General features: G+C 40.2%; 1 protein-coding gene across 5 annotated transcripts in view; it reads left to right on the top strand.

The window, feature by feature from the left end:
- The first annotated feature begins 86 nt into the window (after window positions 1-86).
- The window catches only part of NDRG3 (NDRG family member 3), a 66,655-nt gene continuing 40,880 nt past the window's right edge, over window positions 87-25,861 (top strand). Inside the window, exons 1-2 of one of the 5 annotated variants that reach the window (XM_074212013.1) lie at window positions 87-141; window positions 19,980-20,078. In XM_074212013.1, the coding sequence (XP_074068114.1) occupies window positions 124-141; window positions 19,980-20,078 (117 nt within the window). In that variant the 5' untranslated portion in view covers window positions 87-123. Of the gene's footprint in view, window positions 142-592; window positions 703-903; window positions 1,506-19,979; window positions 20,079-25,861 lie in introns of those variants that run through there. The other 4 variants (XM_074212011.1, XM_074212014.1, XM_074212012.1 and 1 more) reach the window with 4 other exon arrangements.

Raw genomic sequence — 25,861 nt, forward strand, 5'->3', positions numbered from 1 at the left:
GTCATGGCAAGTTACCGAGGGAACCAGGCTTTAAACCGGTTACCCGGTTTCTAATTCTAATCCCGTCTCCTTTATCCTTCGTGAGTAACAAGATGCGGTTCTCAGTCGGGATTAGGGCGGCGGATGAAATGGAAGCCAAAGGTAAGGGGCTGGCATTAGTCGTAGGCTTCCACGGGCTGACCTTGTGAAATTCGGTTCTATCTGCACTGAAAAACGCCTTTGTCCCCCCCCACGTGAGCAGGGCACCGCTGCGGAGCAGGGCACCGGGATGCGTGGAGTCCCCGGGCTTGGGCCTGAAGGCCAGGTGGGGCCCCGCCCTCGGGCCGGCGGGCCTCCGTGCCCATGGCCGCCCCGGGAGGCGCCGGGCGGGCGCGCCCCATCCCTAGGGTTGGCCCTAACGCCGTTTGCGCCTCCCCCGGCCCTCCCCTCGGGCGGCGCCGCCGAGCCGGAGTTAATGAATAAAAAAAGCACCACGAGGCGGAGACTCCCGCTCTGACGGGAGCGTCCGCCCCGGCCCGGCAGGTCCCCGGGAGCGGGCGCGGACTGCGCCGGCGCGTGGCTGCCTGCGGCTGGCTCTGCGCCTGCGCCGGGCCGCAGTGCCTTCCCATTCCCGCCCCTCGGCTGGAGCCGCCGCGGCCGCTGTCTCCGCCGCCGCTCCGGGAGCCGCCGCCGCCGCCGCGCTGACGGGTGCCGCCGGCTCAGGTGAGTCCCTGCGCCCGTTCCCGGCCCCGGCCGGGCCCCAGCTCGGGGGTCTGCGGGCGCCTCCGGGACGCGGCGCAGGCTGAGGCCCCCGGCCGGCCGGCGACCTTGGCCGAGGCCGCCGGGAATGCCCGCGCCCCCCGCACCCGCAGCTCGCCGCGGGGAGGAACGCCTCAGTGCCGGCGGCCCGCGGGCGCGCGTTCCGTTTCAGTTAGCAGCCCTTCCCGCGCCAGGGAAGACGAGCCGCGGCCCCGGGGCGCCCACCCGCCCGGCCGTCGCCGTGCCCAGCCTGGGAGGAAGGCTCATCCGCCCCAGCCCAGTCGGCGTTAGTCTAGCCGAATTAAGGATCGCCCAGAGGTCTGCTGAACACCCAGCGGTGCTGATTCAGTCCAGCCTTGCCCGCCTCCCTGGCAGGGCAGCATTTTAGAGTTCTCTTTAGGCGGAGCGTCCTCGGGAGGGCCCCTGGCGCCCGCGCCCACCCTGCTGGGCGCCCCTCAGACGGCTCCAGAGCCCCGGCAGCGCGCCGATGCCGCCGGTGACTGCTGAGTGCCAGCTCGTCGCCTGACTTCCCCGGGCCTCAGTTTCCACATCTGTAGAGCAGTCCCCACGAACTCCGCCGTCTTAGTGTGAGGGTCCAATGCAGCGCTGGCCGCGGAATACAAATCAGACTTCAAAGTTTGCTCTAGAGGTCACCAATCCCGTGGACTAGGCAAGACAGAATCGATTATTTCCACTTAGCACATAAGGAAACAGGCTCGGCATTTGGCCCTTGATCCTTCCACTGTATCACAGCCCTTAAAAGAATGGTAAATTTATTTAGTAAAGTAGAAAAAAAAATCACTAGATTTGAAGTTGGGACCTGGGTTAAAATCTCAGCTCTCCAAAATCATATAAACAGTAAAGAGCTTCAATTTTCTTATCTGTAAAATCAAGGAATTGAATTAGGTGACCTCTAAGGGCCCTTCTAGCTTTAAATCTATTCTATGATCTGTCAAAACACTTTATAGCTCCCAAAGTGCTTCCATCTTTATTTTTTTGTCCTTTGATTGTATGAAAGGTTTAGGAGTTGTTTGACATAACTTGAACTCTTCCTACTTGGGGACTAGAGATAGGATTAGAGGTTGGGTTGAATTATGAGACTAATCTTTCCTCGAATTCATTCCATCCCCCCCCCCCCCACACACACACACACTCTTTCCCTTCCTCATAAATCTCTGTTATTTTCCTTTAATCTGCTTCTTATTCCTAAAAATAGATTATCTCCCCCCTCCCCAAGGCCATTTAGTCAGATTTTTGGTGGAGGCTTCACAGCTCTTCCATCCATCCACTCCCTCAGGACTCTGCAGGGCTGGCTTCCCTCCCTGTGATAGGCTGGCAAGGGTACATGAGCCAGGGAAGGTCTCCATCAGAACAGTAATCCTCCTCTCTCCCCCTCCAATTTGCCCCACTAAGATAAGCTTACTGATATACCTGTCAATAATATATATATACCTGGGCTAATGGTGATAGATCACGTTTGTGACTAGAACATGGGTAAAGGTGGCGGGCTAAGGGCCTCTGGCCTCTACACAGTACTGAGTGAAAACCTTGCTTTAAATGATTGGAGACTTACAGATAGAATGCTCTATTCATTCACATTACAGAATAAGTATTAAATTTGGTTTTCTTCCTCTCGAAAAATGACCTCAGATCCTCATTAGTCTTTTGAGAACACCCCTGCAGCTTTTATCTTACCTAGTGTTGAATTTAGCTTGGAAAGGTTTTTCCTTAAAACAACCCTATGAGGTAAATAGTATAGATGAGAAAGCTGCTCAGACTTGCTCAGTGTCACACAGCTGCTAATTGTTGCCACTGACACAAACCAGATCTCCTGACTCCAGGACACCAGGTTGCTGTGTCAATTTTAAATGTCCCCAAGCCTTTCTCTGAGCTTGATTCTTCTGAACTGTAAACCTTTCCTTTTCTTGCATCAAAGGGATAAGGAGAGGCTGAACAATGCTAGTCATATTTCTCCTTCCCCTTGTCCTTCTGTACTTCTTCCTTATTCTTTTTCTCCCTCTGTCCCCTCCCTTCTTCACATTCAGTTTCCTGTATTAAATATAAAATCTTACCTATTACTATTTGCCTTTCCACTGAGTTTTTATGAAACTCATCATTTCAGTGTATTCATCATCAAAATACTTGTTTAGCCCTAACAGCATTCATTATCTCATATCCTGAACATTTGTTGTTTACAGTTTGAAATGGGATAACCAATGAGTTGTCCCTTCTTTTCTTTAGCTTTAACATTAAAAATCTATGTGACTGTTAAAGACCTTCCTTTGACACATTTAAAAACTTAAATGCCCCTGTTGTAATGGTAGTAAATTATATTAGTATGGTGTGTGTGTGTGTATATATATATATATATATATATATATATACATATACATATACATATAAGTATGGTACATATATACAATAAATAATATATATGAGTATAATGTGTGTGAATATAGTATAAATTAATAAATTATAATGGTAATCCATTACTATAATATGAAATTATAGTAAGTTATAGTAAATCATATCTGTCATTCACAAGATCTTTTATATTCCCAATGCTGATACCTCTAGTCACTGTTTGGGAGTTGATTGATCTCTGTATTGACTTTATATATTGAAAGCAAGTCTTACTCCATATGGCTTTTAGTCAATATACTTTTATTTCTTTTCTACTTGTTGCTAAGCTTTGCCAAATGATAAGGATACAAAGAAAGGCAAAAAATAAGTCTTGTTCTCAAGGAGCTCACAATCCAATGAGGGAAACTAAATAAGTTTGCACATACAAGAAAGATAGAGACTAAATAGAAGGCACTTTCATTAAAGAAGATTAGGGAAGGTTTCTTGTAGAAGATAGGATTTTTAGTAGGACTTGAAGGAAGCCAGGAGACAGATAGTAGAAGAAAGAATATTATAGGCATATAGAACAACCATTGAAAATGCAGAGTTTGAAGATGCGACATCTTGTCCAAAGAACAACCTAGCCAATTTCACTAGATTGCAGAGTATGTCATGGGGAATGAGGTAGAAGAAGACTGGAAAGGTAGAAGAGGATCAGATTGCTAAGAACTTTGCATGTCAGAGGAGTATTTGTTGGAAATTCTGGAGGTGATAAGGAGTCACTGAAGTTTATTATGAAAGGAAGATGGCATAGTCAGATCTAGGTCTTAGGAAGATTAATTTGACAGTGGAATGAAGAATGGACTGAAGTGGGGGGAGAGACTTGAGGCAGAGTGCCCAACCAACAGGCTGTTGGAATAAATAGTTCAGGTATAAGATGATAAAGTCCTGGACCAGGGTGGTAGCTAAGAACTAAGGTAAAAAAGTGTTGCATCACAGAAACCTACAGGAAAGAAAATGATGACAAGAAGAAAATCAACAGTGATTTTCAAAGGTTTGGTACATATGTCTCAATCAGTTATCACTGAACATTTATTATGCACTTACTGTGTAGCAGGCTCTCCATTAAAAACAAAATATGCTCAATTTGTCAGAGCTTATGCCTTCAGCAACTGGGGATCATTTCTTCACCTTAGTGAGGCATCAGGGGGTGACGCTATTGGAAAGGATATAATATATAATTTAAGTGGTAAACTGGGTACAATAGAAATTCAGAGAAGGAAGAGATTATGATTTGTAGAAGTCAGAGTAACCTTCTTGGAGAAGGTAGGATTTGAACTGAATTTTGAAGGGTTCCAAAGATTTAGAGAACTGAAAATGGAGGCATAGGGATATGGATGGCATGTCCCAGGAAACAGAGAATAGCTTCAATAGACTAGTATTGGGACACTGTAGGAAATAGGATGTAAATAGATAATGGAGGGCCTAGAAAGCTAGACAGTCTAAGAAATCCTAAACCATTAAAAGCTGAACATTGCAGTGGCTTAATGAAAGTGAAGGTTAAGGGACAATAATCCTAACTGCAAAATGTAGAGAAGAGGCCTAGCTAGGCAAAGAGGTTAAAAAAAGAACTATTGTCATAATCCAAGTAATGTAAATCCTAGTTTTGGGAAGAGAACAGAGTTGCACCTTCATCCAGTGCAGAGAAACCTTTCTGCAGCGTAATCACTGACATTCATGTAGATTAGTGTTTTTAAGGTTGAAAAAGTGCTTTATAGACATTCTCACTTGGTATTCAGATCCCTGTAAAGGTACTGTATTATCTTCCACTCCAATTCATCCTCCAAACAACTGCTGAATTAGCCCCACTAAAATGGCACTGATTTCAATTTCAGCTATTTCTTTTTTGAGTTCTCAGAACTTTTCTTAAAATAACAAGAAAAACTGATCACAGTCTCATCCATTTTAATTCCTGTCTTTGGCCACAAGCACCTCTCCAGATGTGAGATTCTGGGTTAAATAAGGGTCTGTTCTCAAAAAGGAAAACAGTCCACCTGTAAAACTTATGTATCCAAATGAGATTTATTAAAGAATATTTGCCACAGCTGCCTGAAGCCTCAGGAAGACAGGAGAGAGAGAGGGGGGATACTACACATCTCCAGGTCTCTCCCCAGGGCAATCCTAGGAGAAGTAGCAACTCTTCATTTTTGTCCAAGAAAAGTTCTATGTCGTTTTCTTCTTCAGCTTATTTTACAGATGCAGAGACTGAGACAAGGTGGATTGAGTCACTTGCCCACACCCCCACCCCCAGTTAGTAAAGTGTCTGAGGACAGATTTAAACTCATCCTAAAGAGAAGTCTTACTAATTCTGGACCCCACATTCTGTCCACTGCTGACCTATAAAATACACTTATCATCAGTGAAACTACCAGGGAATGATTACAGGCTAAAACTAGCTAGTAAAATTATAATGTAATAAAATTAATCCTATTCTTGCAGAATATATAAATAATGAAAAGTCTTAAAGTCAGACAATTGTACGAGAGTGGTGGAGTTTCATGTGCTATTTTTAGTTCCTATTAAAAGAAATAAAAGGATTTGGCTCTCAGAAAATGCAGTGACCTTGAAATGCTATTAACTCTTTAGTCAGAGGTCATTTTAAAAGTCATCTTTGACTCATCTTTGCCATAAGTAATTCATCATTAATCATATCCAGTTAATTTTTCCTTTGAAATGTCACTTATCCCTTATTTTCCATATTATCAACTTTCAGATTACTGACCCAGGAAGAGAAATTTGCTTTCCCCAGTGGGAAGGACTAGAATGAAGAGAGGATTAAAGTTTCAGGGAGGCAGATTTTTGATTGATATCAAGCACTTCATTTTGAGGGACAGGTTTTATGATTAGTAATAGGCTGTCTTGACAGGGAGCAACTTTATTGTTTTTAGAAATGCTGAAGTAGAAGCTAAAGGATCTTTTTTTAAAAACATAAATTTATTTTTCCAACTTCATGCAAAGATAATTTTACATTTTTTCTCCCTTCCCCTTCACATCAATAATTTGATAAAGGTTATACATGTACAATCATGTTAAACCTATTTCCATATTAATCATAATATGAAAGAAGAATCATAACTAAAGGAAAAACATAAAACAAAATTTTTAAATAGAAAATAGTAAGCTTTAATCTTCATTCAAACTATATAGTTCCTTCTTTGGATGTGGTAATGGATCATTTTTCAAACTAGGTAATATTTTATAGAGCACTTCAAGGTTTGCAAAGTACCTTAGAGACTGTATTTCACCTGAGACTGGGACTAATAATGATAATAGTGATAATTATTATTATAGCTAACATTTCTATAGCACTTACTATGTGTCAGACACTAGGGGCTTTACACTTATTATCTCATTTGATCTCTTAACAGTCCTGGGAAGGAGGTATTATTATTATTCCCATCTTGCTGACGAAGAAACTGAAGCAGACAGAGAAGTGACTTGCCTATCCTTGCTGACGCCAGACCCAGAAGTGTGGTGTCATACTCAAAACTGTTTTGTTTTGTTTTTATTGACTTTGTTATACATTTCCCAGTTACACGTTTTATTCTGGTTGGGACAGCACTTCTCTTTGACTCTACAGCTCACAGGTCCCTGGTGGCAGAGAGGAGGGGGAGAACTCTGGATGAAAAACCTGACAGACGTTTATTAGTCCCACTCTCACAAACAAATCACTTAATTCTCTTGGCCTTAGTCTCACTGTCAGTAAACAGAGCTTTATTCCTATCACAGAGTGATAAGTACCTCATATATGCTAAAGGCTGCTCAAAAATGGAAAAAGTATCTTTGTGCTAGGGTGGTATAGCTAAAGACAATGTAAATTAAGGAGGCAGAACAAGCAACTACCATTAGGATGAACACAAAAGGCTTTATAAAATAGATGAAAAAAGTGGAGTTTCATTCCAACCAGGAGGTGACAGTTGACAGATCAGTTGGGTTGGGTCAGAGAGCATAAGAAAGGAAGTAACAGATCTGGCAAAGGGGACTGGAGACAGGTTGTGGAGGATTTTAAATCCCATACTGAGGGGTTTGTGACCATTTTGTTTTTTTTGGTAGAGCGAACAGGTTGACATTCAGTAATGCCTTTCGTTTAGCATCTATATTGCACCTAGGAGTTGAGCCAGCAGGCAGTTGTCCAGGCCTAGTGGACCCTAATGGAGCTGTCAAAATCTTTAGAAAGCCTCCACATCAGGCTTTCTTAACCTAGGGTTCATGAACCCCTTAAACTTTTCAGAAGGTCCATAAACTTGGATAAGTTTTTTTTTCAATATAATGGGTTTCCTTTATAATCCTATTTATTTTTAAAAAATCCTTCTAAGTGCAGGTCTGCAGCCTGCTCATAAAGTCCATGCTTCTTGGAGGGTCCATACAACCATTCCACAGGCATAGGCATAGGTCAGAATAGCCTGACTGGACTACTGGGATGGCCTCTGACCTGGTGGCCTTTTTGGTATTTCACAGTGCTACCAGATGCACCTTTATCTGCTCAGATGCATTTACCTGCATTCAGCACCCAGCACTGAACTAGGTAGAGAAGGCTCTTCCAGTGGCCCCGGGAAACGGTGCTGGGCGTCACAAGGAGCTCCTGCTCCCTCAGGCTCGTGGTCCTCTCCCCACACTTCGATTCAAAATTGACAGAACTCAAGAGTAAGATAAGAGAGAAATCATTTTGTTGTTGAAAAAAAGAACAAGGGGGAAAAAAAGAAAAAAAGGAACAAGGACCTATTTTTTTCTTTATCCCAACTCTCATGTAAACAAAAACAAGTCTTTCCAGTTATAAGAGTGTGGGGATTAGGCATTCTCTTTGGTCACTTTTTTAGTATATTTTTTTACAGTTTTGGGTGACAGCATCTTTTGAAATTCTGAATGATTTCTTTGATTCTTTGTTTAGGAGAGACTATTTTTTTTGAGCAGCACCTTGCTATGGGGCCTTTTATTTTATCCTTAGGTGCCTTCTATGAGATTGGGAATTTGAATTTGTTTATTTGGCTTCTTATATAACTCCTGAGACACCTTGCTTTTCTCTGGTCCCCCAGGACACAACAAGGAAGTAATATTTCAGGGCTTCAGACATCCTAGAGCCTCAGGGCCAGAACTAGAATACTGAGAAATGTTTAACAAAAGAAAAATGTAATTCAGCGTAGATTAGTATTAATTTGTGGTTTTCTCAGTCTTCATGCTTCCTAAACACCACTGTACTAGTATCTTATGGACATTATTGTAAGTTGGGGGTGCTTGTCAGAACATCAGTCTGTTGGCTTTATTCTAAACTTATTTTTGTCACTCATTTGCTTGGCAGCACTGGACAAATCACAACTTTTCTTGGCCTTCATTCCTCCTTTGTAAAATAAAGGATTTAAACTTGGTAATCTCTTAGAGAACTTTCAAATTCCAGATTGACTATCACTCTGTTTCTGAATCATTCTCAAATTTTTAGTGGATTCCCATTACTTAAATCCAGACTCCTTAGCTGCCTTTCCAGGCTTTCTGAAATCTGCCTCCAACCTTACCTCCCACAGCTTGTCAGTATGAACCTTCTGCTCCAGCCAGACTGTTCTTACTCACTTCCCCCAAATACACCTTTCAAATTCCCACCTCTGTGACTTGGTTTAAGTTGTTCTGTCACATGCAGTACCTGCCTCCCTTCTTCTTTACTTCTGATACTTAACCATTTTTTAAAAATCTAAGTCATTTCCTACCTCCCCTGTGAATGAAACCACCCACAATATTCGCTTACTTCTTTGAATTTCTATAGAACTTAGTTGTAGCAATCAATCAAACTTTTATTAAGCACTGACTATATGCCAGCCACTGTGATGAAGATCTAAAAAGAGTCAAAAGACAGTCTCCACTCAAGAAGATTACTGGGAGAGATACAATTCACACAAAAATAATCAAAGCAAGCTATATGCAAGATAAATAGGAAATAATTAACAAGGGAAAGCTCCAGAATTAAGAGATTTGGGGGACAACTTCCTAAAAAAGATAGTTGGGACTTAAAGGAAACCATATGTTTCAATCCACAAATAATGAGTTATTGAGCTTCGGCAGTGATAGATACATGGTTTCTGCCCCTGAAGAGATATGGACCATCTGGGGAGAAAGAATATTTACTTGTATTATTCTGTGTATTACATGCTTGTTATTGACACTAATTTAGAAATGTCCTGTAGATAAATGTGTGTGATTGGACTGTAACCTGTCTTAGCTCTCTCTCTAATCTGTAAATGACCCCTAACTGGATTGATTCTTTCTCTGGTCTCTCGGTTTGCTCATGCTATCTGCCATTTAAGATGTTCTCTGTTTTCCAGTCTCTATCTGTTCATAACTTTCCCTTAAAGTTTTCACTGACCATTTCAGCTACGGGTAACCTTTCTCCTTTGAACTCTTGGTCCTTATATGGCCATTAATAAAACTACTTATTACTGTAGTTTCTTGTCTTTTCTCTCCTATTTAATTATTAGAATCTTGATATCTATACTATACTTCTGTAATTTTAATTGTTTATATCATGAACCATTTATAATATGGGAGCCAAACTATGAAGGCCTAGAAAAGCATTACATTTGGGTTATTTTTTCCTTCTTAGGCTTTTAAAGTCATTATCATTTTACAAGTCAAGTTTTATGCTGATGTTTTAAACTAGCAAAGTGACTTCAGGTCTTTAAAAGATGTTTCAATTTTTCTCATTTAATTTTTTCCCCTCTTAACATTTTCATATCTGTATAAGACAAAGATACTTTCAACTGAATACTGTGGGAAATGATAATGCTTTGTGAAATAGTTGCTTTGGACATATGTGGGTGATTAATCTAGTACTTAATCTTATGTACAGAAAATATCTCATGTTTAATAGTCTTGATGCTCCTGGAAAGTCTTCTTCCAACTGCTCATCTCTGATCACTTCCTATATCTTTTTGCCCACAAGTGCTCTTAGAGACCAGCTCCATCTGGCTAGTGCCTGCTGACTTTCTTCATTTTCCCCTGAATGGGATCTTGTTGCTGCCTCCATTTTTCTTTTTTACTTGTCATTCATTTAGATTTTATTTTTATTATGAACTTAGCTAGCAGCAACATATATAAACATTTTCTTCTATGAAGAACAGAAGAACATTGTTGAGATTATGAATCTATTGCATGTGATTTTTTTAAAGTAACATTTAACACACAGTATCAACACTGCCCTGCTTGTCTTTATTCTCTTCTATATTTTTTCTATCCTCTTCTGTTGTTTTTAAATGTTTTATTGACACCATATATATTTATGTTATATATATTTTTATATCTTTTCACTTCTCCCCATAAAAACTAGTTTTAACATAAGTATATTCAGTAAGCTGGCTATATGTGAAAGTATATGGACTCATTTTTTACCTTAAGTCCATCACCTTTCTGCCAAAGGATGGGAAACCATGTACTATAATCAATTTTAGGGACCCTTAATTGGCTATTCCATTAATCAGAGTTCTTAAGTCTTTCAAAATTATTTCTCTTGACATTACTGTAGTTATAGATTGTTTTTCTGCTCACTTCATTCAGTATTACTTCATATAAGTGTTTGTGGACTGGACCAGATCAATAACAGTGATTCAGGCTTGAGATTAGAATGAAATGAGACACACACACACACAGGCCATCTGACAGTCATATTTCAGGAATATTTTCCCTGCATTTCAAGGACAAACTAGCCTAACCCACCTGGCAGTCACCCTAGTTAGGTGTTCCTCCTTTCATACCTCATTGTGACAAAGTCCTAAAGATTTTCTTAAGGACCATCCTCCATTTAAAGCACCTAGAATCCCTGTTGGACAACCAGTTTTGACCACAGGAATGTGAAGTGCCTGTCACAGGTAGTATTGTGAAGAAGAGCTTAGTTCAAATAAAAGGAAAAAGAGAGCAAAAAAAATAACATAACATGATGGCCCCTGGAGAAGTATAAGCAAAGTGACCAAATAGAGAGAAGCCCAAAGACCAGAAATCTAAACCTGGACAAAACCTCCTAGGTCATCTGTGTGACAGTAGTGTTGGGGACAGTTTACATTGGTTCTTCCATTGTAAAGCAGTGAGGAGGAAGAACATTAGTATCCCAACACTTCTGGGAACAATTCCCAATCATTGTTGTGGGTCAGAATCACCCATAGTAAGAGATGAAACCTGTGCCAGGTCTGATATCAAGGCTTGCTCTGTACCACCACCACTGTTTCCTGACTCATGAGTTGGAACCTTTCCCTCCTTAGGAGCCCTTTGGGGGGGGGGGGGGGACACCAGATCTTTACTCCTTTAGAGAACTTAATTGAGGTGCTGCCCTGCTTTTATAGGGACTTAGATAAGGATTCACTCTCCCATATTCAGGTACTCAAAAATTAGCTAAGAGCTCTCTTTTCTTTCAAGATTATACAACTTCACCAAAGTTAAACAGAGAGGGGGTGGCTAGGTTGCGCAGTGGCCTTGGAGTCAGGAGTACCTGAGTTCAAATCCGGCCTCAGACACTTAATGATTACCTAGTTGTGTGGCCTTGGGCAAGCCACTTAACCCCCTTGTCTTGCAAAAAATAAAAAAAATAAACAGAGATAGTTTCACTTCCCATATGTTTAGAAAACAAAATACCTCCTGACAGTTCTATTATATTCCTGGGGAATAGAAGACATCAAGTGATGGTAGCTCAGGTCTGAGAGCCCAGGAGATAGAATAAGGAAGGATTGGAGAAAGTCAACCAGAACTATGTCCAAAAATAGACTGGCTTATAAGGAAAGGCATCTTCAGGGGGGTAGATCCAAGAAACATTAGACTTGAGAGCCCTCCCCTTTCATAGGATGGCACTAATCACAACCACAACTTCTGGAAGTTACTCAAGTTCCAGTAGTCAGGAGGGTAAAAGGAGGTGTTGATAAAACTTTTGTTTCAGAATTGTGCTATGCTTGTCTTTCAGAGGTGAATGTTTTGATTGGCATACGAAGTCCCATTGACCAGAAGTAGCTGTCTCCTCTGTTAGAGAAGTCTAATATCCATGGCATCTCATTCACCAGAATGGCAATGGGACCCAGTCCCAACTTCTACCGTTTCTGTAAGAGTGTCTGTCGATCTGATTGTTCATTTCATTAGAGTTCATATGATGTCTCTAATAGGTGTCATCAAGCTTCACAAAAAGCTCTATGAATCCTTTGGGCATAGTTCCATCAATGGTCCTGAGCCCAAGGTGGGGGAAGACCTTTAACTGGTCCATCCTTTTACTACCAGGCCCCACACTAGTCAACCAAACCCAAGACCCTAGCGTTAGAATCATTGTAGAAGGTCTTACCCATCTCTCATATTCTGATCATGCAAGCTCCAGAGACCAACCCACTGGGAGGATTCCTCAGACTCTCCATTCCATCAGCAGATCCCCTGTCATCAGCCTCTGAGGTCCAGTTGCTTATATCTCTCTTACAGTGGCTGTACTCATTCATGAACCAAGCAAAACAGCAATCCTCAAGAACCAAATTCTCTTCAGACAGGGACCATTGGGATAGAAGAAGAGTGAGGATGTCAGGGCTGAGGCTGCAAGCCTTAACCTCTGATAGTCACAAACTGTTACTGAACACTACCAGTAGTTAGAATATTGCCCATTTTCCTGGATGCTTTACTTTTGCTGATGATTGTTCTGATGCTGCTGCTGGTGCCTGAAAGGCTGTCCGCTGTGCTCGAGCCTGTGTTGTTGCCCACTCTTTGCTAGGGCTTCTGATGTTGATGGTACTCTCTGCCAGTGTTCAGTGATCTGATAAGCATCAATAACTTATTCTAGATTGAATGCACAATTATCTAGATTTTCCCCATCCACTATATTTCTAGATACTTGTTTCTAGGTCTGCCCACCTCCTAGGTTTTTATAGGGTTTATCTCCCACTCTTTGTCCATCATATGGGCTACCATGAGATGTAGGTCCCTTACCGCCATGGCCTTGTCTGGGTCAGTCAACATTTCTCTTTTTTAATTCTCTGCCCCACAGACTATGGCCATCCGAGGGAGAGGTCAAGTGGTCTTAGAGAATGTTAGTGAAGTCATGCCTAGGTGCCTTCCCAGGTGAAAGCAGCCTAGTCCTGATTAGCCTTAGCCACAGAAATAAGAGGAAGAGTCTTTTAATTAGGCAGACAACTCCATACTGCTTACCAGACTGGGCTATCTGGTCTGTCACCTTGATTCAAGAATGTCCTCAACAACTGGCATGGCTTCATTCGGTTCCTGGAGTCCATTGTAAGTCACCAGATCCTCTCTGCCTTCTTCATCAGCCACATAGTTATTATAAGAGGTAGTAAAGTGATGCTATCTATCTCTAGGAAGCAAAATAATTTTCACCTCTCCCATGACCTGTTAGTGTTAGGTATCTCCCCAACTACATAGGATGGCTTGGGTAATTCCAAGAGTTTCTCTTTACTCCTACCCACAAAATAGTCTAAAGATTACCATTAGCACTTATACAGATACTAATTCCTGAGAGTCAGTGATGGGTCAGCTAGAAAAATAAGCATGGGAATCATGGAAATTAAGATGCCTGATGGGCTTATTGGGGAATCCCTAGTATTATACCAAACTGTCTGCTGTGATCCACCAGTCCTGTCCTTTCTACCTCACTGATATATATTGTGGTACTTTTATTAGCATTCCCTAATTGTTGGTCATCCCCTCAATTTCAGATTCTTTACCACCACAAAAAGAGATTCTATAAATATTTTTGAACTTGGGGACTTTTCCTGTATTTTATCATCTCTTTGGGATACAGACTTAATAGTGATATTGATGTTCTAAGGGTATGCACAGTTTTATTGTCCTTTGGCATAGCTCCAGATTGCTTTCCAGAATGAGTGGATTGGTTCACAACTCTACCAACAGGTACATTAATGTCTCAATTTTCCCTCATCCCCTCCAGCATTAATCAGTTTACTTTTCTTGTCATCTTAGCCAATTTGATAAGTGTGAGATGGAACCTTAGAGTTTTAATTTGTATTTTTCTAATCAATAATGAAGCTACTTATAATCATATGAAAAAATACTCCATTCTTTTTCTTTTTGGACACAAATAATTTGTTTGCATGACATAAAAACATATTTGTAATGAGTTTTGGTTTTTTTGCCATAATTACAAGAAAAAGAATTGAAAATAAAATTTAATTTTAACAAGGAAGAAAACTATAAAGTACTATATACTTGTAAAGAAAGACAGATAGCGATCACTATGTGCCAGACACTGTTCTATGAGCTGTGAATACAAATGCAAGTAAAGTAAGTCTTTGCCCTCCAGGAGCTTACAATCTAATTGGGGAATACACCTAAGCAGGACAGGAAAGACAAGGAGTGGGGAAGTACTGCTTCCAGCAAAACCTCACTTGTCATAGGATGATGGCCATAGACACCTTGGCAAGGAACGGCTAGAAAGTAACATAAAGGCCCAGTGGCCAGCAAAACAAGAGCTAATTTCAAGGTTGGGGGGCTGTGTCAAGGGGTGGGATCACAAACAATGTAATGAACAGATGACTAGATGTAAAATGATAATGTTCACCCTGCCAGGCAACTCCTAGAAGAAATCCTGCACTCAGCCAACTAAGAACATCCATACCTCAGGATGAAACATGCTGCCCACCTCCAGATAAAGAGCCAATGGAATCAAGAGTGCAGATAAAAGCATATTTTCTTCTCTTTCCCATTCTTTTTTCCCCTTCATTATTTTATTTTATTTTTCCAATTACATGCAAAGATAGTTTTCAGCATTCATCCATATGCTAATTTAGAGTTCCACATTTTTTTCACCTTCCTTTCCCTCCCCCTCCCTATTTTTTATCAGATTGTTCGCCATGTACAATCATATTTAATATTTCCATATTAGTCAAGTTGTGAAAGAGGAATTAGAATAAAGGGGGGGGGCCATGAAAAAGAAGGAAAAAAAGAAGAAATGTCTGACTGGCACATAATGCAACAATGTCTGTGTTTCTGAAGTATGATTCCAATAATGGGGTTTATAATTTGAGAATTGATCTTAATTTTGCCCGACATTTAATCCTTGGTTTTTAAAAATAATAACTCACATGTTTTAAGGATCTGATCATCACAATGACTGTGAAGTCATCCTGATTTTATAGATGGGGCAACTGAGGTTGAGAGGTTAATAGCATATAACAGTGAAGGGCAGTGACACATCCATAAAGGGCTGTCCCAGGAATCAGAAATATCAGAAATTGAACCTGAGTACAAATCCAGCCTTAGATACTTGCAACCTTTGTGTTCCTGGGCAAGTTACCTAATCCTGATTATCTTCAGGATATGTGTGTGTTACATGTGTGTTTGTGTGTGTGTGTGCGTGTGTGTTGGGGTATGTGTGTGTGTTTATAAATGTGACCTTTTTTCTAGTCCTTTTTCCCTGACATGATCGTCCATCTCTCTTCCTCCTGTACTTTTCTAGTTCTCCCTCTTATAACTCACTTTTCTTCCTACACTGTGACTACCCAGTCCCAAAGCTGCTGCCCTGCTATTTTCTGTATACTTTTGTTGAGTTCACCTGGACTTGAGTAGATTCCAGATCTTTCTCCAACTCTGACCTATCATCTGTAGTCTAATCTCCACAATCACCTCAACCCACCTTCCCTCTCAAAAATAACAGTGTTTCCTTCCTAGGTAAGCCAATTTTTTCACTACTCCTGTCTCTCAGGCTAGCAACTTGTGATGCTATTTCTGAATCATGGTATCCCAGAATGTAGGAATAGAAAGGGATTTTCATCAATATCTAATAGAACCTATTGCCTACTAAAGTCATGCAGCTACTAAGATTCAGAACTAGACTCAAACATTCCAGTCTCAGGCACTTATTAGTTATATGACTCTGGACAAGTCATTTAATTTCTGTCACTCTCGTTTACCATATGCGTAAAATGAGAATAATAACATTAAGACCTCTTTGGGTTATTGTGAGGCTCAAACAAGATATAATAATATATGTACTTTGCAGACCTTAAGTCATTGCATGAATGCCAACTATTATTATTCCTCATCCTTTCCCCCAGGGCAGTCATTTCAGTGAAACTATACAATAATGCCAGCTTTCTGACTAAGACTGCAGGCATCCTCCTTGGGGCCAGACATGGTGACTCCATCCGCTTGGTTCCACCCACTCTCTGCTACTTGGCCCATTGCTTCATTTGGAACATGGGGAGTTTGGACTGCTGTCATCTTTTCCCCATCTTCACAAACCACTGGGCAAGAGAAAAATGAGGGTGGGTGATAATTTTAGTTTTTATCCCAGTTTAGAAAATCCCTGCCAGCCTTTTGACAGGATTAATAGCACTAAGAACCCAAATGGTGTTTGTTGAAAATATCATCTGTGCTGAAGTTGCAGCCGGCTTGAGATCCCCAGGAGAGGAGCTAGCCTGTGCTGCTCAGGGATCAGCAGATGGAATTTTCCATCATGTGATCTCACTGTTCCTGCAGGTGTTATAAAACTGCTCATTGGCAAAGCCTTGGGACAATGAGAACTGAACAAAAATCTGGGGCTACTAAACAAACTATAGGTCTATGAATACATCTGCCACTTATTAAGACTTGGTTAGCATCCACTAGAAGTTCAGTATTCTTTCCTGCACATGAAGTGTTCAGTGACTGATCAAGGATGACCTTAGCTGTTTATTTGAGTGTTTATGTTTGCAGGAACACCTCCTTTTCTGCCTGAGAGTGGGAATTGTTTTATTCTTTGTATTTATATCCCTGGAGGCTAGCAAATAAGTGGTGGTTTTGTTGTTGTTGGGTCATTTTGGCCTTGTTCTACTCTTCCATGATTCATTTGGATCTCTATTGGGTCCACTTAACATGTCTCAAGACCTCAAGTCTTTAAATTCCCTTTGCCAAAGGTGAGGTGCATTTCTTAGCTTTTATTTTTAAATTATATTTATAAATAATATCCCTATTTTGTCCAGTTACCAGTATTTTTCAAAATTTCCCCCAAATCTGTGATTTCATCAATCATTAAACATTTATTAAGGAACTACCATGTGCCAGGCTCAAGAGGAAACAAATGAGAGAAAAGACAGTCCTTGGCCTCAATCTAATGGGGGACTGACAACATACAAACAAATATATACAAAGCAAGTTATATTCAGGATAAATAGGAATTAATTAAAAGAGAGAAGGCACAGAAATTAAGAAGGGTTGGGAAGGACTTGTTATAGGAGGTGAGATTTTAGTTGGAACTTAAAGAGAGCAGAGAGATCAATAGAGCAGAGGAGACCAAGGGGGCAGCCAGAGAAAATACCTGGAGCAGAGAGATGGAGAGTTTGTGGAACAGCAAAAGGGCAACTTCACTGGATCAAAGAGTATATTTTGAAAGTGGAGTGAAATGCAAATGAGTGAAGACAGGTGGACTGAAGAAGGAGCAGTAAATCAGAACTTTTAATATGTCAACCCAATGAACTCTCTTAATTCATTCAACAAATATTTATAAGGTATCTCCTGTGTGAAAAGCACTTTGCTAAACCCTAAGGATGATAAAACACTCTAATTACACTCTAATAATGGAGGATGGGAGTGGGGGGGTATGAACTATAGATAGTGTCTGGGGCTTACAATTGGGTTAGATGCATATGAGCTCCATTGGAAATCACTATTTGAAATTCTAAAGTAACTAGACCCTAGCTCTTGAGCATCTATGCCCAGCTATTGCAACTAGCTGATAAAGTATCTGGAAACCCCCAGGCCAATAGCCATGCACAGGTGATTGTCAGTTCTCTATCCCCATCATGTCTTCTCAGGGTATCAGTGCTGATAGTTGCAAAATTTTGTGGAGGGATTCCTAACTGTGTAGTGGACATCTTTAACAATCACTACTGGAAACAGGATGAATTAATTTGGGCTCTTTGTCAGTAACAGCTCAGAAGAGGCCTTATAGATAGACCCTTTCCATCTCTAATTAAATAAGGTTGATTTGCCATCCCTCTCCTCTCTGGAATTTGGTTGGTCAAGAATGGTAGACTTTTAGAGCTGGTAGGGATCTTAAGAAAATATTGCCCCATCTCCTTTATCTTATCAATGAAGAAATGGGGTCCAAAAAGGGGGACCCTTATCCAAGGCCACACATTTTTTAGCAGATCTGATATTAAAAGTCAGGCCTCCTGTTTCCCAAGCATTTATTCTTTCATTGTAGATATGATAGGCTCAGTTAGGGACATGATAGTGACTATGCCATATGTACCCAAATATTTTATTTGGATATCCTTCCTTCTGTCCTTGACTCTTTGGGTTAGCTTTCTGCCATGAAAGCTAGGACATTTTGACCTTGAAATACAGGGAAAATATTCATTAAATTTGATTGTTCTATAGTGTAGGGCTTTACCACAATGTCCATATGGCTTCCCAGCTGCCAAGAGCTAAGGGACAGCCCTTAAGGGAGTCCATGCCCCCAGATGTGACCCGTGTCCACTATCACTTGGATCACCATATCTCAATTCCATATTCAATGGACCAGATTCATTTTTGTCTGGTGAGAAGAGAAGTTGAAGTTCTCTGAACTAGGTTCATATCTTGCTAAGTATCCCTTCCATGCTACTGTTTTTTTGTTGGTCTATATGAGTGTCTCATATCATTCTAATCTCAAGCCTGAATCTGTGTGCTGGACAGAGCCTCAATTGACTCACAAAACTTATACAAAATGATATTGAGTGAAATGAGCAGAACCAGAAGAACAATCCATACAATAATTATACCACAATAATGTCAAGAGAAACAATTTTAAAAAATTAAAGAACTCTGATTCATGCATTAGCCAATCAAGACTCTTTAAAATTGATAATTATACCATGATTCTCATTTTTTGGCAGAGAGGTGGTGGACTTGAGGTAAAGAATGAGACAAAGACTTTCAGACCCAACCAAGATATTGAATATACTTAAGTTATAAGGGAGGGCATTTGTGGGGGGAAGTGATATATATATTAAAAAAAAAAAAGATGATCAAAAACATTTAAAAACATTTAGAAGAAAACAGAAGGAAATTTAGGAGGGGATAAAAAGAAGAAAGACAATGTTGGTATTAAATGTTACTTTTAAAAAATCTTGTGCAAGGGGGCTGCTAGGTGGTGTAATGCATAGAGCACCAGCCCTGGAGTCAGGGGTACCTGAGTTCAAATCCGACTTCAGACACTTAATAATTACCTAGCTGTGTGACCTCGGGCAAGCCACTTAACCCCATTGCCTTGCAAAAAAACTAAAAAAATTTAAAAAAAATCATGTGCAAAAGATTCAAAGTCTCAGACAATCCTATTCATGGATGGAAATATTTTGTATTGATGTGAGTTACATTTATAATAAAAATAAAGTCTAAAACTTTAAAACTTTCATATTTCTTGAATAATGTGATCAGGAACCATATTATTAGCATACCAATCTAATCTGCAGCTGCTGAACTTCTTTATTACTCCTTTCTAAGGTATGTTGATTATATTTCATTAATGTATTTTCCTGAGTAGTATTTATCATTACAATCATATTTACCAATGAGATTGCTATAATGTGGAAACAATTTTCTTGAATGACAAGTCAAAAAAAATTGGAGACAGGAACTAGTTATCCTAATGGGGAAAAATGAGGAAAGAAAGTCAACAGGCACTAGCCAGTTGGAGCACTTGTAGGCATGAAGATAAAGTGATTAGAGAACTGGGCAGTGGGAGGAAGACACTTAAAGAGTATCAAGACTATTATAGATGAGATTATTAGGTATCAACGTGGCTGAAGCCAACCTGCCAGTCTTGGCCTGCTCATGACCAGATTTATCTGAGCTCTTTTCATCTCAGTCACTTGTGTTACCTCTGCTCCCCCTATTTGCTATTTCAGCGTTGCTGGTTCCTGAAGACCTCTAAGCTGTCTCCTGTCCTCATGGATGAACTACAAGACGTGCAGCTCACGGAGATCAAACCTCTCCTGAATGACAAGGTAAAGGCCACTCTGTTTACGTTACAATGTTTGAGCTCAAGTCTCACTTTCTGGAACAGTCATTGGTAGCTGAAAAATCAGCTGACTTCATTTCCCACAGAGCAGGGAGGAAGGGAGCTTTTCCCTTTCTCCTTAGACCATTTCCACTCCTTTTCTTTCTTTCCTTTGAGGTTTCCCTGGAATGTGGTGGATAGAGAGCTGTCCTAGAGTCCCTCGGTCATCCACTGACCTCTATTGAAACATCAAAGCCTTACCAGGAGAGTATTGTCTTTATGAGGAAGTTTCCTACCCAGTGAAATGTCATATCCAGACCAAAAATCAAAAGCCAATTCTCATAGGAATACAGATCCAAAGCTGGCAGGAACCTCAGAAACCATCTTGTCCAGCCCCCTCATTTTAAATAAGGGGGGAAACTGAGGCAGGACATTATGTACCCAGATCCACACAGAGCAAGGGGCAGCATTTCATCAGAGGTAGCCTCTTTTCCCTTTCCCATATTTCTTCCCAAGCTGTCATCTTCTCCCTCCCACCCCACACATACCATTTTAAAAATAAATGACTCAGCAATCACCTTGCAGTTATAACAGTGAGTAAGGGTGCATGAGGTTTAACCAGAATCCAGCTGTGTGGACCTAAGTTCTTATGCCCCATGGTTTCTGATGTAGTAAACTCTGACATGATCCATTGTTGCTCATAGAAAGGCCAAAAGTTGCTCCTTTGTGGAGAGTGAATAGTCCAGACACCTGTACTATACTGTCCTTCACTTAATATTGGTTTTGGGAAACCACAGAAAAATAGATTGTGTCTGTCCATCAGGAAGTATTAACTCCATGAAGGAACCCTTTCCTCAGAAAACCCTTAGAAGATTCATTTAGTGAAAGCTGAAATTTCACCATTACAACTTCCTTCTTTCCTTTTATAAATTTTGGTCTTGTTAAAATGGTAATATCCTGAGATTAGAAATAACTTAAGGTTTCCCAGTTATTTGAATTGTGTTGTAAATGAGTTCCTCAGACCCTTTCCTGAAAACACTTTTTGGTAGACAATAAAGTTTATCTATAGTCTTGTCCCTCTCTTCCCCCTCTCCCCAGATCAATACAGAGGGCACAGAGATGGTAGATCTGGGAGGGAGGTGGGTACTGAATGCCTACTTAACAGTTTTGAGTAAGGATACCTCTGACAACCATAATCCTCAGTAGCCTGAAACAAAGGAGGGATCTGATGCTGTTCCTAAAACTTGCATCTGTTTTATGCTCCACCATTTTCCCATTAAACCTATTCTTCCTAATCTCATCCCTTTAAATCTTATTTTACCCTTGAATCCTTTATCTTTTTATCATTTGCCAGATTTTCCCCTCCATAAAAGTCTGTTTACTTTGTTACCACCATTTTTTCTTTTTATTTCTTCCTCTCATGTCATCCTATTAAAAAAAAGTCTTTTGTTAAGTGACTTATTTGTATTACTGTAAGATGTTTCACAAGATGCACCCCACAATGGGGTAAAAGGAAACATAAATTTGACATAATCAGCACTAGCCCCAGAAATTAACAACTGGCCTCATCAGTATTGTCAAGAAAATCCTCTTTGGTCCGATTGTGGGTCTTGTGGACTGAGTGACGTCAGGCAGGCACCCAAGCCAGATTTTCTGGAGATGGAAAAGCATGGATTTCTTTGACCTCATATGTATTCAGATATTTCAAGACTGAAGAATCAGCATTGGAAGCAATCCTTTCTTGATCCTGAATTTTCAAGGACTTTCCAAAGAGGAGCAGTACTATAAGAATGATAGGAATTAGGATTTGGTTGCCTGGAGAGTCTAGGGCAATAAAGACAAGATTTAGTCAGTCTTTCATCAACAATTTGTTAAATGTATACATATGTGCTCAGCTAGGGATATAAAAGGCAAAAAACAGATTCATTGGTAAAGGAAGGTGATTCCTTTGAATCATCCTAATATTGCAGGGCTCCACCTGATGATCTTGCCTTGTCTGATCTGTCATCTCTTCCTTAAAAGGCACATGACTTGCAGCCCTTTTTCCACCCTCTTCTCAAACTGCTTTCCTATCTCTGCTGCCCCTGCTAGATTCTTCTGCTGTGACTTGGCTCCACAAGGTAGGTATTGGAGGTCCTTTGGCATCCTTGAAGGAGAATGTCCTCGCATAATGCCTCCATCTACCAGACTCCTGTTTTTGTAAACTTGATAGAAAATATGATATCAACTGCTTACCCAAAAAAACCTGAAGAAAGAAAGAATTCTAGATTTAAAGGGGAAAGGAGAGGTCTCTACATTTCTCTAGCTATCGCTATAGGGCCTCCTTCCTCATTCTGAAATTTTGTCTGTGAGAGTTTTTTTGGGCAGCACTTATGCTGATGAGTCATCTGTGTACTGGCCGGTTTAATATGCAGGTGGAGAATATCATTCCAGCTTACTTTGTTGCCACAGATTCTTCTTTTAAATTTGGCTTCCTTTTAAGGACTAACACTTTTATTCCAAGGAAGGGTGTACTGTGTAAATCAGTAGGCTTTCTATCTTCCTACTAAAGATACCACTATACCTTTTACATCTTTGGAGAACCTGAAAAGACTTTGTCCTGAGGTGACTGTACTCAGAATGTAGTCTTTCAGCTTCCTGCTGGTGGATTTCTTTTATCCATTTAATTTTAGTAAACCTATAATGTCAAATGTATAAAATTTGGAAAACTATGATCTTGTTAGATTTGAGTGCCTATACTGAAAACAAAGCTACAACCACTTCTTAAAGATGTGTGTTAATGGGGTGAGAGAAAGAGCAACCTAAGATATAACAGGACTTATGCTCTGTTGCTTTGAAGACACTTGTGCATTTTATCATTATCATCATCATCATCATAACCCTGTGAGCTGAGCTGAGCAAGTATTTCCCCAATTTACACATAAGAAAGCCGAGGCACAAAAGTAGGCAACTTGTTCTAAGTCTAATAAAAGGAGAAACTGGAATGAGAATTTGTGTTCCAATTCCTGATCCATTATTCCTACTATATCACATTGCCTTATTTAACTAGTAATTCCCACCTCTTTTCTCCTGAATGTTGCCAAATAAACTGAAAACAGCTAACATATATAACAATATATTGAAAAACCTGTGATTTCATTGCTGTGGGTTTTCCACCAATGTCTGTGTGCATACATATATCCATATATGCACAGACACATGTGAAGTGTATGTGTGCATACAGATGCACACTTATCTAAAAATACTCTGTTGAAATTTAAGATAGTTTCATGAGCTTCTCCATAACCAAAAACTTCATTACTTTCTGGTAATGAGCCTCTCTGATCTCTGGCTAGTTTTCAGATGACAGACCCTTGCTGGTTCTATAATGGCCCCATGATGCTTTTTAACTCTCTGTCTAGGCTTTCAGGTTCTGTTTGTCATTCAGACCCTTCAGACCCTCCTACCTTTCCAGTTGTCAGGTCCAATGACAGTCTGTCTGTTCTAGAAATGAGACACTCCATCTCTTGACTTTGGGCATGTTCTCTAGTTGTGCTCCTTACCTGGAGTGCTCTCCTCTTTTCTCCTTCCTCCTTGATTTCTCTTAAGTCCCAACTAAAATCCTACCTTCTGGAAGTTTTCTTCAATCCTTCTTAATTCTAGTACCATCCCCTCTATTAAACTATTTATCCTGGGCATAGCTTGCTTTGAATACATTTGTTTGCATATTGTCTCCCCCATTAGATTGAAAGCTCCATGAGGGCAGGGACTGTCTTTTGCCTCCTTTTATCTCTCCAGTACTTAGCAGAGGGCCTAGCTAAATAAATGTTGACTGATTGATTTCATAACCCAAGGTCACCGCCATGCCAGAATGAAACCCTGAAAGAGGAGCAAAAGTGTAGCAAAAATCTGTAGCAAAAGTGATTGGTTTGTTTTGTCTCTTCCTTTCATTTCTATTGCCCATCCTTTGTGAACTCTTCTAATGAATATGGAAACAAAAGGAATGGGCAAAATAGAAAAGCCAATGGCTCCTGAATTAACTTCTAAAAAACTTAGAAATAATGAGACAGGTCCATAAATGATTGAAAGAATTAAGAAAGGAAATAAAATGACTCAGCATTACCTTGGTTGAATTACTTTAAAATAGGAAGTTAACTTTGTTGAAGTTTCCCAAAGCCTACAAACCAGATAAACTCCTTTTTATGGATATTATGATGGTCAAATGAGAAACTAGTCAGAAGAAGAATTTAGTGATGAGTGTTTGCAACACTTCCCTGTGCAGGGGTAGAGAAGGTGAAGGCAGCTGTGTTCAACCCCTAAGATGGGAAGAGCCACTCCCCAAACTACTTTTTTTTTTTAGGTTTTTGCAAGGCAGATGGGGTTAAGTGGCTAGCCCAAGGCCACACAGCTAGGTAATTATTAAGTGTCTGAGATCGGATTTGAACCCAGGTACTCCTGATTCCAGGGCCAGTGCTTTATCCACTGCGCCACCTAGCCGCCCCCCTCCCAACTACTTCTAATACAGATTGGGGACAGTCAATCCAGGGTTTCCATAATATTTTTGTTAAGGCAAATAAAATGTTAGCTCGGGGATGCTTAACTTGGAATCAGTAAACTTAAAAAAAAACCCACACATACACTCCTGCATTTTTCCCCTATGATGTGTCATAGGAAACTTTTATACAATATTCATTACTATATCATCTTAGCTGGTCAAATACTGAAGCTGAAGCTTAAATACTTTTTCCACATGAGAAGAGAGGAATCATTTGAAAAGGTACTGATATTTTGGAAAAGACTGAAGGCAAAAGGAAAAGGAGATGGCAGAGAATGAGATGGAGAGATAGTGTCATGGAAACAATGAACATGAGCTTGAATGTTCTTAGAGATAATGAATGAGAAAAGGGCCTTGGAGAGCTGTGGTCCATGGGGTCTGAACAACAGCCTGTCTAATTGACGGGAGAGTACAGATCATATTTTATTCAGTTTTATAGCCTCATTGGGACCTTAATGCATTGTCTTCTCTCTCAATACTACTTTACTGGATGATCTCATTAAAATTTCTATAGGTTTAATTACCATCTCTGCCTCAAACATTCTTTCTGACTCTGGTTTCATATTCCCAACTGCTTTTCATGTCAAAACTGAATTCATTATCTTTCCTCTTAAATCTTCCCCTCCCTTCTATTTTTCCCTATTACTGTCCAGGGCAACATTATCCTCAGCCCCTCCAACTTAAAACCTAGGAGGCACATTGGATTCCTCACTATTTCTCACCTATTAACCCACCCACCCAGTCATTGCAACATCTCTTGAATGCACCATCTTTGTTCTGATACTGTCACCACTTTGATGCAGGCCCTTATCACCTCAGTAGTATCACCTCTATTTTCATAGTTATTCTATATTTTATCCTTTCAGACAATTCTTTTATAATGTCAATCTTATTCCTAAAACCTTTACTTTCACATAGCGAGAAGTGCTTATCCTGACCCTAATTCCCAGAACAATAATGGCATTAATGCTATAACTCTTCATTCAAATCAAGTACCTTTTTCATGTTTCCATTCAAGTATATTCCAAGCTGATTTGATTATGGGACACTTTTGAAGTATACTAATGAAATCCAAAAATATGAACAGAGGATGTACAGTATGTCCTCTAATGTATCACAATATATGAGAAATTAATGTACTTTGAAAACAAAACAAAGCTATTTTCTTTTTTTTTCTTTTTTATTTTTTTGTAAGGCAAACGTGGTTAAGTGGCTTGCCTAAGGCCACACAGCTAGGTCATTATTAAGTGTCTGAG

Source organism: Macrotis lagotis, chromosome 1 (assembly GCF_037893015.1).
Source record: "Macrotis lagotis isolate mMagLag1 chromosome 1, bilby.v1.9.chrom.fasta, whole genome shotgun sequence".
Classification (NCBI taxonomy): Eukaryota; Metazoa; Chordata; class Mammalia; order Peramelemorphia; family Peramelidae; genus Macrotis; species Macrotis lagotis.